Source organism: Corvus cornix, chromosome 6, assembly GCF_000738735.6.
Source record: "Corvus cornix cornix isolate S_Up_H32 chromosome 6, ASM73873v5, whole genome shotgun sequence".
In the NCBI taxonomy this organism is placed as follows: domain Eukaryota; kingdom Metazoa; phylum Chordata; class Aves; order Passeriformes; family Corvidae; genus Corvus; species Corvus cornix.
The window spans coordinates 10,799,974-10,812,442 of record NC_046336.1 but is presented as its reverse complement, the minus strand read 5'-3'; the positions used below and the strand labels follow the sequence as shown (position 1 = coordinate 10,812,442).

Here is a 12,469-nt window from a genome sequence, read left to right as displayed (position 1 = left end):
ATTAGAAAGTTCTGCTTAGAAAAATGAAATATTGGAAACCTCAGGCCTTTCTTTTGGGGGGATTTAAGTGCAGTTACATTACACCCTTTCTTGATAGTCTCTTTTGCCTTACTGCTTACAAGGCAGCACATGGACTGACACCAGGTTGGGCCATCCATTCATCCCACAAAAAGCTTTTAGGAGAGCAGTTTGCTGGTACAAATGAACTGAGGGTTTAAGATTGCAGGTTATCAAAAGAAGCTGATACCAAATGATCAGAATTATCAGCAGTGCCTGGGGACAATGAACTCCTAAGAGTGTGGATTGGTTTGCCCCATCTCTTGTAATAGTTAAATAGGACCTGTGCTGTGAAATGAGGTTTTAGCATGCAGAATAGACAGAGACATAAGTAATTAAATATCAGTACTCTGGAGATTACTTATTTTGAGATAGGATTAGTTAAAGTCCAAACTGCCTGATCTTATTTTTGTGCATGTGTATATTGATTCTAGTCTTTCAGACTGCTGAACAACTTTTGAGCAGTGCTTAGTTGCTTCGAATATTTGTTGACTCTAGAATATCTGAACATATCCAAGGCTAGCAGGTAACTTTTGCACGGTGTGACCCAGGCTGAAAATGCCATTGGTGCTGCTTAGCTGTTGAATATTTCAGAGCTAACCAAGAAATACACACTTCCACTGCTATTTATACCACATTTCAAAAAAAACAGTCAATTTTTGCACCTAAGAAAACAAAAGGATTAGCTGTAGATGCAAAAGCCACTATATCTTTTTGGCATGATATAGAAAGGGGAGGTAGAGCAGATATTGTAAGGTCTGATCATACACTGGGTTGTTACTGTGATATAGAAATAAGAAATGTTTAAAATACAGCTGTTAGCACACTACTACCATCAATATATTGCTTGCTGTGCTACAGAGCAACACAGAAGGCATACACAGAAAGAGGATACTCACCTGCTGTTAAGTGGGCAGCATGGACAAGGATTCGAACTCCTGGCTTCAACTCAAAATGGACCAGGTTTTGGTTCAGTTTCTGGATCAGCGTTTCTGAAATCTGGGAAGGAAAAAAACCCCAAACAAACAAAAAAAAGAGGAAATAAGAAACACATTTGTTTCTTGATCATTGGTTTAGATTGCCAATAGGTGGGTAGGAAATGGAGCTGCAGGCAAAGCAAAGATTTTTGCAGCCTTTCCGAGCACAGATTCCTATCACCTTACAATGAAGGAATTTGGACAGAATTATTTGTGCATGGTTAGCACTGACTGAGCAAAACGGTGCCCTGTCACACCTCTGTGGGAGCAGCCCAGCATCAAAAGGGAATTGAGCCCCAAAAGAATGTTCCACCCACATGTGAAAGTGTCCACAGGACCAGCCAGCAGCAGCACATCAGTGAACTCATTCACTGTTCAAGGGAAAAGAAACATTTCATTTGTTAATGTACATTTGCACGTAATAAACAACTTCTTGCTCATTGAGTGGCCAGTTCCATGAGCTTAGAGGATGTTCATAACATGTGATATACCTGAATAAAAATGAATGGTTTAGATCCTTGACACAGCTTGCAGTTAATTTTCAAGTTCTAAAAGCAAATTTCATTTCATCCAGCTCTGAGTTTCAAGACAGCTGCTCCCTAATCCTTAAATATGTACCAGAACCAGCTCAAATCTGGAAGTGTTTACTGACTACAGAATGTGGCTTAAACAAAATGCATGTTCCATCTCTTCTCATGGGTTACATGCATAACCCACTCTCTTCCATGGGGGAGACATTCCACAGAGCTTTCAGATCACCAGATTATCTTGCCATAACTCTGATGACATCAGTAGACCTCTAACAGAAATGAAGCAGATTACTCCTCCTTTCAGGACACAACAGAAAAGATGAGCATTTGCTGAAATAAGACCCCATTAAAACTGTATTTGTACAGTAAAGAAGCCAAACTGTGGTCCAATCTGTTGGCAAACATGCCTTTTTTTTTAAGTCAGTTCGTTGCAATATGCACAGATCCATTTTTTCCACATCACACTTCATTACATGCAAGAAGTTCCAGGCATGTTGCCATTAAAAACAAAAAATCCAGCTAGATTAATCAAGGAATGGAAGCCTATGGACATGGCGTTGATAGTTTGTTGTGTGTCTTTTGTATGTTCATTTGCCTGATGTTTCATGTATTGAACATTTTCTTACAGCGGAGATCAATTTTCCAATTGAACAGTCACAGTTCTCCAGGCTGGCTTATTAGGGAGAGGTGGTTGGAAAAGTGTAAACACAACATCCCCTATAACCCTTAATATGCAGCTGCTGAAAATGTGTTTTTATAGCCATACCAGGATCAAGAGGAATTGTATTCTAGTGCCCACCACTTAATTTAATTTGTTTTAAATAAATCCTTATTCGTTCTCAAAGATTAATGTAAAATTGTCAGAAAAAAAGAACATTCCAATAATTTTACACCATCTTTTTCATGTTCTTCACTTTTGTCTGGTTGAGCTATTTCAGTAAATTCTACCCAGATATGATTAGATGTTCCTTGGCTATCATTCGTCACAGTATGAGATTTATCTGCCTCCTTTTTTTTTTTTTTTAACATTCTTAATGGCTCTTTCAATACTCTTGGCTCATACACTTAATTTCTGGCTGCTGATCACTTGAATAGGTGCCTTTGGTCCAATATCAATTTGGCAATAACTCTTACAGGCATTTTATTTATATTTTTAAAAATATCTCTTTAAAGGTACAATTTATTTCATGGGTGCCAGAATGAGCAGTAAATATATTTCTTCCAATAGCAAGAAAAAATACCACCTGCATTCAAACAGCCATCTGTTGAGCTCAGAGCAGCAGGGATGGTGACACAAAGATGTGCAGTACATGAAGAATGCCTGGGAAGCAAATTATAGCCCTCTTAAAGGATTTGAGCATATTAATAACCAAGATTGACAACTATAAAAAGTTTCTCATCTCTAAAACTGGAGCAACAGATGCAGACTGATATGCTGTAAACCAGGTACATTAATGGCTCAGGGAACTAATGGGAAAAATATCCTGGCTGTATCCAGTCCTGAACAAAACTTAACAGCTCTCTTCCACAACCCTGTAGGAATTTTCCTTTCTGCTCTGATGCTGCTGGGCAGCTGAGCCTCTGAAAAAAAAAAAAAGAGAAATAAAAAAGCAAATACAAGACAGTAAACTAAAGAAAATAGCCAACCACATTGTACCATTCCTCTTCAATGCACTGTAATAGCTGCACAAAATGGCAGGGAAACAGCAGATGTAAAAAACATACGTGATGCCTTCTATACAAACAGAGGGTTAGTGTGATACATAACTGAGTCTGCAGCTAGCAAATGTTGCTGTGTAGTACTGGAGAATGGCTTCCTCAAGGATTTGGGCAAGAAATAGAAGAATGGGAGAATCTGGAGAAAGTCAGCATGAGAAGGTACAAGAGACTTGGTTGGGCACTAGTGACTTGAAAGGACAGTGAGCTCTCCCCTGGCCTGCCTGAGGGCTCCTGTGGCACTGAGTGAAGAGGCAAAACAGCAGCTGAGGGGTGCTGTGGCTGCCTCCCAGCAGGCAAGATGTGTGTGAGAGAGACATCAACAAGTATTCCTCTCTGGAAGGCCCATGGAAAGGAAAAACAAGAAGGAGAGAGGCAGTAAGGGTAAGTAGTAAGGAAAAGGAAGAACGAGAGAAAGAAGGAGTCACAACAGAAATTTATTATTACTGCATTGCATTTTTACTTGGTTATGAATGAGGACTTGATTGTACAACATCCTGTACAAATTCATCTCAGACTAAAATCATTTGTGCCTGAGACCATCAGTGTCTCAGCAGAGGCTTGAAACAGCCGTAACTGTTCCGAGACTACACACAAAGTGTCAAAACTGGCAGCAGAACTGTTCATTCTGCTCAGAGTATAAAGCATATTTCCTTGGCTCAATTAATACATGTTCTCTCAGTGGCTTTTTGTGTACAGTTTTTTGGGGGTTTTTTTTGCCTCAGTCTTTGTGGAATCTGAACAAGTGAAAAAAGTGAGTAACAGCCCAAGATCTTCAAAAGTGCCAGAAGTTCTAATGAGAATCAAACATCTGCCTTCCTCGGGCAGCTCTGGAGATTCCTGACACACACTTCTGAGGGAAGAACAGATGCATTCAGACATGTTTTTAAAATGTTTGCTTGTTTGGTACAATATTTTCATTTTTCTTTATGTGGAAAACAAGATTCTTTTCAAAACAGACATACAGAGTGAAAATGCATTTCTGTACCCCTAAAAATTATCTGAAATAGAAACCATACATAATGGCTTACAAAAGCCAGTATTTGAGGTCAGTGAGCAGCTTACATAAACCTCAAGGGCCAAATTCACTTTGGGATTGGACACTGCTCTCTAAAGCTGGACCTGGCAATGTTTGTGGTCCTCACATGGTCCCAACGGGACCTGAAAGGTCAGTCAGGACATTTGCTTTGAGATTGAAGGAGATATTCTCCTGCCTTTCTTACTCTATCAAGTCTATTTCTAGCTCAGTTATCAGACTTTAATCTAGGAGTGGTTCTGACTTGTATAATTTGTTTACAATAAAGTGTCTTTGAAGTAAATTTCCACAAAATGGCTGATCTCAGTTCAATAAAAAGATTTCAATGGTAAACATTTCGGGGTTTGTTCTTCCCTTTATTTCTGCACTCAAGTAATACCATGGATGCATTTTGGTTTAAAAAGCAGAAAAGGAAACATCATAGTACTTTGACCTGTTTCAAAAATACCAATGCGACTCCAGTTGAACAGCCAGACCTTCAGCTAGGGAACAGGTTGGCCTCAGGCCTCTCCCTCTTCATTTCTCCCTCCTGGAGATGCAACTAACTCAGCTGAAGACAAAACTTCTTAGAATAGCAACCTCCTAATTTATAGTCTTCAAGAGTCTCTCTTGTGAAAATAATTAGCTTTCAGAATTAGTTTTGGTCTTTAACTGAGCCTCATTGACTTTATCTGCTTCATTTGCAGAATTAAGCATGATGTGCAAAAATAATTCAGTAATAGGAACTATTCTTCATATATCATTTTTCATCAAAGGACACATAATGAATAATAATAACAGACAATTTGTGAATGGAAAAAAAAGAGATTCCAATTTAAAAATGGAACAAAACAAAAATTAATTTGGCTTCTCTTAGCATTTTGTCAGATTTAGGACTTAAAAAGAACCATGTGCACCAAGAAGCAGAATTATCACTGAGAAGGGCATTTTCCCATGCCTCTACTGACTTTTGAAACCCCTGGTGTAAATTAGTTTAGATTAATTGAATGCGATTCAACTGTGCCAGTATGCACTAGCTAAGAATCTTGATTATTTTATAGATACTGTGTAAAGATCTCAACTAATGAGTGCTACACTTCTATTCAATTCATTGAGCAAATCAATAAACAACTAAGGAAAGAATTATGCACATTGATTTGGGGGGAAGCAACTTGAACCAGCATTGGGAAAGTGCAGCGGGAGTCAGGGCCAATGTGGATTACTTTAAACTGTGCCACTTGCTCTGGATAAACTTGGACACTTCACATGGGGCCTCTAAAGCTCGTTTGCCTTAGCACTGGAAAGAGCACAGTCTTATTGACTTATTGACTCCAGCAGGAATTTCTTCAGATCTTTAATGAAAGATGCTAAATTCAAGCTGCTGTTGAGGATCCAGGGACACTGTGAGAGCATGAGGCAGAGGATATTTCTGTGGTTACTCTGGGACAAGAATGGACCAGGAGATATGAACCCAAAGAGAACCTGCACATAAAAGCCAGGATCCATTTTTGATGAACAAAGGCAACCAAAAACAGTCTTGAGAATCAAGGGCTGCTCTGTACACTGAGCAAAAGATGAGAGGGAGAGAGGGCTGATAGTCATGTGGCAGGAGTTAAAGGTATTAAGAGACACACACAGCCTCTCCTACAGCACACAAGCAGCTATCAGGAAAAGCTGGCTAAGGAAAAAAAAGCCCCTGGTACAAGGTCTTTTGGCTCATATTGTTCCATTCTCTCCTCACCTGCCTTTACTTCTTAATATTGGCCCAACCTCCCCTAAGTACCCAGTGCAAGACTTCATCATCATTCAAAGGTACAGATATTAAAAAAACCTCTCCTAGTAAACATCAGATGATTTACCCCGTATATCAACCTCTTCCTGGAATTTAATTTCCAGGACTGATTGTCACAATTTTCTGTAAGATTTGAAGGCTTTCGCTGTCATAATCTTGTTGCTAAAAATATTGTAGTGATGGACACACCTGAAATACATTCAGAGAAAAGAAAAGTACTGAAAGCAAACGTGCTGAAACACTAAAGCTTAGGAGGGTGGGTGAAAGAAAACCCCAAACTATAAAGTAAGATAGAAGCTCCATCAGCTACAAAGAAGCAGATGTAAAACTAAATCTGCTTTAAGGAAAGAATCCCAAGAGAGATATATGCCTACAGGCTTCCTGAATGTCACTCACAATGGTTTTAAATTCACAAGAGGTATTTAATCTCTGCAGCTCATCACTGTCCATTTGATATTCAGTCATCCATGTCATTTCCCATCTCTTTGGCTGGATGCAGATACTGGCCACAGCTGCAAAGTGTTGAGTACAGTTGGCTACCAACCAGCTGATGTTACTGTTTACCAAAGTCTCCATCCTGCTATGTTGCTGAGAGCTCTTCTCAGAGAAAAGATTAAGGACCTCAAATGCCATTACCTATTTGCTCCTACCCCTGTTTTGCATTATTTTACAGTAATTTTGAATAGGCCAGTGAAAAGCACGCAAATGTAGAACTAAACAGAAATTCAGGATAACACTGAAACCTTTACTTGATATGAAAACATCACTTCAGAATTCAGAATGTACCTTCTGCTTCCATTTAATTTGCCTCAAAGAAGATGCATTTGTTATGCTTGACACTAGCAAACAACCTGGAAAGAAGATAATTTGTTAAATGCATAAATAAAAAGATAAGCCCTCAGAATTCTCCTATTGAGTAAAACCATACACTGAAGTAAACTGAGGAAGTGTAACTGCCCTCTACTGAATTTTAAGTAGAATATTTTCCTACTGAGCATTCCTTTTGAATTGGATTTGTGCTAAAAATAACTCATTTTCTTGAAATGTTACTAATTAGAGATTTGCCTTTCACTGAAGAGAAAGAATTTTGTGCTTTTGAAGTGGCAGATCTGAATTCTGCAACCATCAAATTCACCAAGTCCATCCATGAAGATGGTGTTACAACTGCATTCCAGGCCAAGTGGGGCCAGTGGCAATTCTGTGTGCCTGTTTTTGCAAGATTTGGGATATTTCAGTGTTGTTGCACTCTTAGCATGCAAATCAAAGACCAGTGTTTGACAACTGCCAATTATTTCTACATTTTTAAACAGGTTGGTAGTCTGTTCTCAGCTACTGTTAAATGAAGCAGAGCAATCAAGTGCCCCAAATTTAAAAAAAAAAAAAAAAAGGAAAATCACAATACTTTGGTCATAAAAGGTTTTATGAATGTGTTTTGGGATTCTGCAGGATAAAAAGGCCTTTTGATTTTTCAGGAAACAGTGAAGAATAACTTTGCACTGACTAAAGTGGAGTGGATCAAGCACTTTTCTTGTAGTTATGTATTAGGTGGAATTGTCCTATGTTGCACATGGAGAAAACTTCCCCAGACTCACATATAGCAGCTTTTTTCAGCTGTCAACAGCAGTCAGACTTTTCAAAGATACTTTAGTCTCCCATGGAAAATATTAGGAATGAAGAGTTCATATTTCTAAATGCAAACAGATATGACAATAACTGATTCAATGTATACAGGAAAAAAAATAATTTGGGACACTTGTATGAAAGCGATACATCAAGTCAGGTGGAAAATGACATTTAGCATCTAACCACAGTCTCAAAGAGAGCATGAGACACAAATGCACTGCCCTAATAGAAAACTGCATGGAAATGTACATTTGTCAAGTGAGGTATTACTGCAGTCCTACTACTACTGTATCCAAAAATTCATGGCCTACTGTGTTCAGACTCATAAAATATGAGGAGCACAAAGGAGTGTTACTGACTTTGACAAATGGGAAACCAAGACCTGGATTTTCAAGGGACAGTGGACATCTAAGTGCCTCTGAAGTCAATGGGAGTTATGTACCTAGAGACCACAGAGTGACTGGACAGAGAGACCTAAAAGTATGTTTACAAAGCCAAATGAATATGTATCAGATAAAAACAGAACAGCTTAATCCACCTCAAGTGGAAAGAGCAAAATGTAAGCCTCCCATGGTTATTAAATATGAATGAGATTAACTGGTAAATGTGAAGGTCCATGAAACCACATACCCCCCTCACTGTTACCCATGGCAGAACAGTGGTCTAGCTCAGGTGATGAGGAAAGGAATCTCTCTAATAAAGTGCTTCCTTAAGGAACCTTATTCCATTGCGGTACTTGTGAAAACTATTCCCATTTTATTCCTGGTATACTTTGAAGTTTCTCTTCTAAATTAGAAAAAATAATTCAGAACTGTAACTCCTTTGGGTGTTCACCTGTGAACTGGCAAACTCACATGCGTGCCTTTGAACAGCTTGTTCCTTGCCCATGAGCACAAAACAGACTTCTACCAGAAAAGAGCACTATGCATCAGAAGTACCCCAGAAGCGACTTAAGCAGTAGCCATCAAAAACAGCTGCTTCCAGTACTCATACCGGTGACTTCAAGCACGGGGAGAGGCTGTTGAAAGAGCTCTGAAACACTTTGGGAAAGGCACAGTGAAGGATCACAGCCAAAATGGATGACAAAACAGGAGCAGTATCAAAATACGTGTCAGAGCAGAGGGCAGAGACACCTTTTGTGGCCCTTGGACAGTTCTCACTGAAAGCAACACCATTTTCTACTAGAGTTACTAGGAAGGTGAATGCAGGACCCAGAGACCAGAAAGAAAAACATTCTGGCCATCCTGAAGGGAGCAGGGAAGATACTTTGCCACAGGAAAGAGCTGGCTGCAAATAGTTTCTCTCTCCTCCAAAGGTTACCATTTGGACCCTGCAGGATGCCAGAAATGTTGATGGAATTACACTGAAAATGACATTTCTTGTCCATAGAAAGGGCCATGAGAGCACTGCCAGGGCTTCCTTTCTCCACAGCCACAAAGACTCTGGTTTTACAGGAGAGAAAAAGAGAGGCATAAACAGAGGGAGAAAGAGTAAGCTGCTGAGTTCCGGAGGGGAGCTGGGTCAGATGTAAATTTGAAAGTTTATGGACTGGCTTCCTTGCCAATTTGTGAAGGAAGCGAGGAGAAGGGGAAATGAAGGAGAAAAGGAAGGAAAGATTTTGCAGAGCAGTAAGTCTCCATATTTTTTGTTTATTACATGGGTGGTGAAAATTGCAGAAGAAAGTCATTTGTCAAAAGGAAAGATGACAGCTAGGAATGCTGAGCAAGGGAAAGCTTAAGAATATGGGTGACTTGGAGGTTTGAGGCTCACTGCTAAGTTAACATGGCTTGAGCCATGGACATGGGGTATGGAGAGGCCTGAGGGAGTGGTGCTTCCCTCAGGACCAGTTATCTTTGCCTCTGAAATCCAAACTAATAAGCTGAGAGACAGCAAAGGAGGCACAAGAGGACATTGTTCAGTGGGGCACATGGCAGTGTTAGGTTATCAATTGAAGTTGATGGCATTAGAGATCTTTTCCAACCTTAACAATTGTATAATTCTACGACATTTCAGGATTTTTGCCCAGCACAGTGTTTTTATCTTTTAGTTACAATCCTGCTAGGCCCATCGGGTTGGTAGGACCTTTTGGATTTGCAGGGAGACACAGTCCTTTAATCATCATAACTTGCTTTAACTGTTCACAAACAATCCACAGTAGCTCAGCCCCACTTCCAGCACCATCAAGAGGGCAGACAGATTGTCCAGCCCCATCCCCGTGCCTTAACCTAATGAAGTTCTGAACTGCCTGGGTTTACCACCCAGCTCTGTCCTCCAGTGCTTTCTAGACTCTTGACAGTGTCATAAGCTTTGCTTTATGAAGCTACTCCACAGTTCCTGTTGGCAGGAATCATCCCCTAAATCCTTCCTGGTTTCTTCCTGCTTCCATGAAGTAAACGGGACTTCCAAGGGAGAGACATGACATCATACAGATTTATGCCAAATTAACATTACTTATGGACCACAAGTGGGCATCTAAACTTGTAAACAAAGCTCCAAAACCTGTTTCCAGTGTTGGAGAAAAATAAAACCACCACCAAGAAAACTGCCCAAACCAACCAACTAACCAACCTACCACCAAAGCAAACAAAAACACAAACCCCACCTCAAAGAGGATGTAACATGTGTAACATGTACCCCAGTGAATCAGATGCATTTCTACCATAATTATCAGTTCTAACCATATACAAATCCCATATACATACATATATATCTCTCTCTCATATATATATACATACACACAGAAATGCATAAACAAACACTTCTCCAAGTAATGGACACAATACCTGCTCTAGGTTTGCTGCTGTTCTTTTTTTCTCTCCTGTGGCATCTTGATATGGTAAAATGAAGAGTTCAGCAGATGTGGGCAGGCCAGGGAGCACTGCGACCAGAACATGCTTGCTGGAAATACCTGTAGCCTGGTACACAGACAAACAATGGAGACAGAAACAGTGTGGATGGCACTGAGCGCTGAGAGCTTCTTTGTTAAGGCATCACAGTACTTACACCATGTAGGGTATATCTTGTACATCTCGTTGGCTGAAATTTTTAAGTTAGGACTTTAATATCCCTAATTTTGACATATTGGACAAAATTCAGAAAAAAAGTACCCTACAGGCATTACTACCAGGGTCACCTCTGGTCTTGCATTTCAGTTGATGCTACCATGACACTACACAACCAGACTGTGAAGTTACTATCCAGAAAAGGACTTAGTTTGGCCCTCAGGAAGTTCTGTTAGCCAAAGGAAGAAGAAACATAATTTGACGAATCTTCCTCCATTGCCTTTCTGTTGTGAATTATCCACCAAATGCACTTAAATCTCAAGGTTTTGATTTAGCCTGAAGTTTTCAAGTGCTGAATTTAGTCGGTCACTTTTAAAGCGGTGGAAGAAAGCGCCCTCAGATGTAAGAACAGATCACAGATGAACCACAGAGATTCCCTTGCAGTAAGGACTTGGAAGCCCCTCAGACACTAAGTGGACCTAAACCTCAGGAATTCTTCTCCCTTGTAGTTCAGGAGCAAAGACTTGGAGAAGGTGCTCATTGGAGAAAATGGTGGATGCAGGACAAGGGGTCAGCAAAACTGACTACAAATCACCATTTTCTGAGCTTGTCCTGTGGATAACCCAAGTGTGACTGCTGACAGTCCGGGGAAAACCCTGTGGAGTAATGAAAAGGGAACCCCTCCCCTCCACCACACACCAAGGAAAAGCACATGTCTTTGTTACCTTTTTTTTTTTTATTTTGCTTTGTTTTGTAATGTGGATTAAGGAAAAAAAAACTATAAATATATAAAGGTCTCTTATATTCTTTCAGAGTATTCTGTGAAGCCAGAGCTTGCATTATTTGTGCTTGCCTAACAGGTTGCTTTAAGGTGTCAAGAAAAAGACGCAGTATTTCCTCCATTTTCGGAGGCTGGGAACCATTTTTTTTTCAAAAGTGGGAGACAGGAGTCAGAAAATCAATGATGCGAGCAAATAATTATGATCAAAACATGAAATAGTGTATTTTGTGATAATATGAAATTATCCCTACTCAGAGTGAAGATCAGATTTTAGTACAGAACCATAATTTTGTATGCAGAATTTTATCCAAGTTTGATGATATTCCGTAATAAGAATACATAATAAAAGTTCATAAAAATTCTATAGCACAGCTATAATTTCCTATTGAATTATTTAGTTATTTGACTCATTTTTATACCATTTTCTTAATTGCTATAGAAATCTACTGGGTTTATCTTTAATTTTTACAGGAACTTCTCACAAAGGCTTGTTTACGGTTAATCATTTAGCTATATAAAGATGGATAATTAGCTATCAATTTTTATTTTTTTAAATCAAATAACAGAAAGACTGTGTTTTCACTGCTCTGCTTTTGAAATGTATCCTTGGTACTGTGGTTTTACAATTCTTTTTTTATGGCTTGATTTTGTTTTATTGAGATGTTTATATTCTGAAAATTCATCCTGAAGATAAATGGATCCTTGAATACCTGATACAGACATAAATATGTCAGAAGATCAAGCTCCAGAAAAACACTATTTTTTTCTCTTTCCTCCTGTCTTTTAACAAAATCTCAGAAACAATCCAGACAAGTTTGTGCACCTGATTAGTATGCAGTGTTTTTCTAGAATTTTTGCACAGATGATGTCACAAATAACATATAAGCTTTCTTAATAACGCCGACAAGCCTTGTGTCCTTTCCAAACCAGAGTATCTTTGATTTAAAGAAGCAGAAACACTATTTCAAACAATTCC

At 39.2% G+C, this 12,469-nt stretch overlaps 1 protein-coding gene across 2 annotated transcripts in view; it reads right to left on the bottom strand.

The window, feature by feature from the left end:
- Positions 1-12,469, bottom strand: part of SORCS1 (sortilin related VPS10 domain containing receptor 1) — a 262,728-nt gene that overhangs the window by 5,874 nt on the left and 244,385 nt on the right. For both annotated transcript variants that reach the window (XM_039553807.1, XM_039553808.1), the window contains exons 23-24: positions 10,494-10,625; positions 957-1,056 (exon numbers count right to left, since the gene is read on the bottom strand). In XM_039553807.1, coding sequence (XP_039409741.1) covers positions 957-1,056; positions 10,494-10,625 — 232 coding nt within the window. The remainder of the gene's footprint in view (positions 1-956; positions 1,057-10,493; positions 10,626-12,469) is intronic.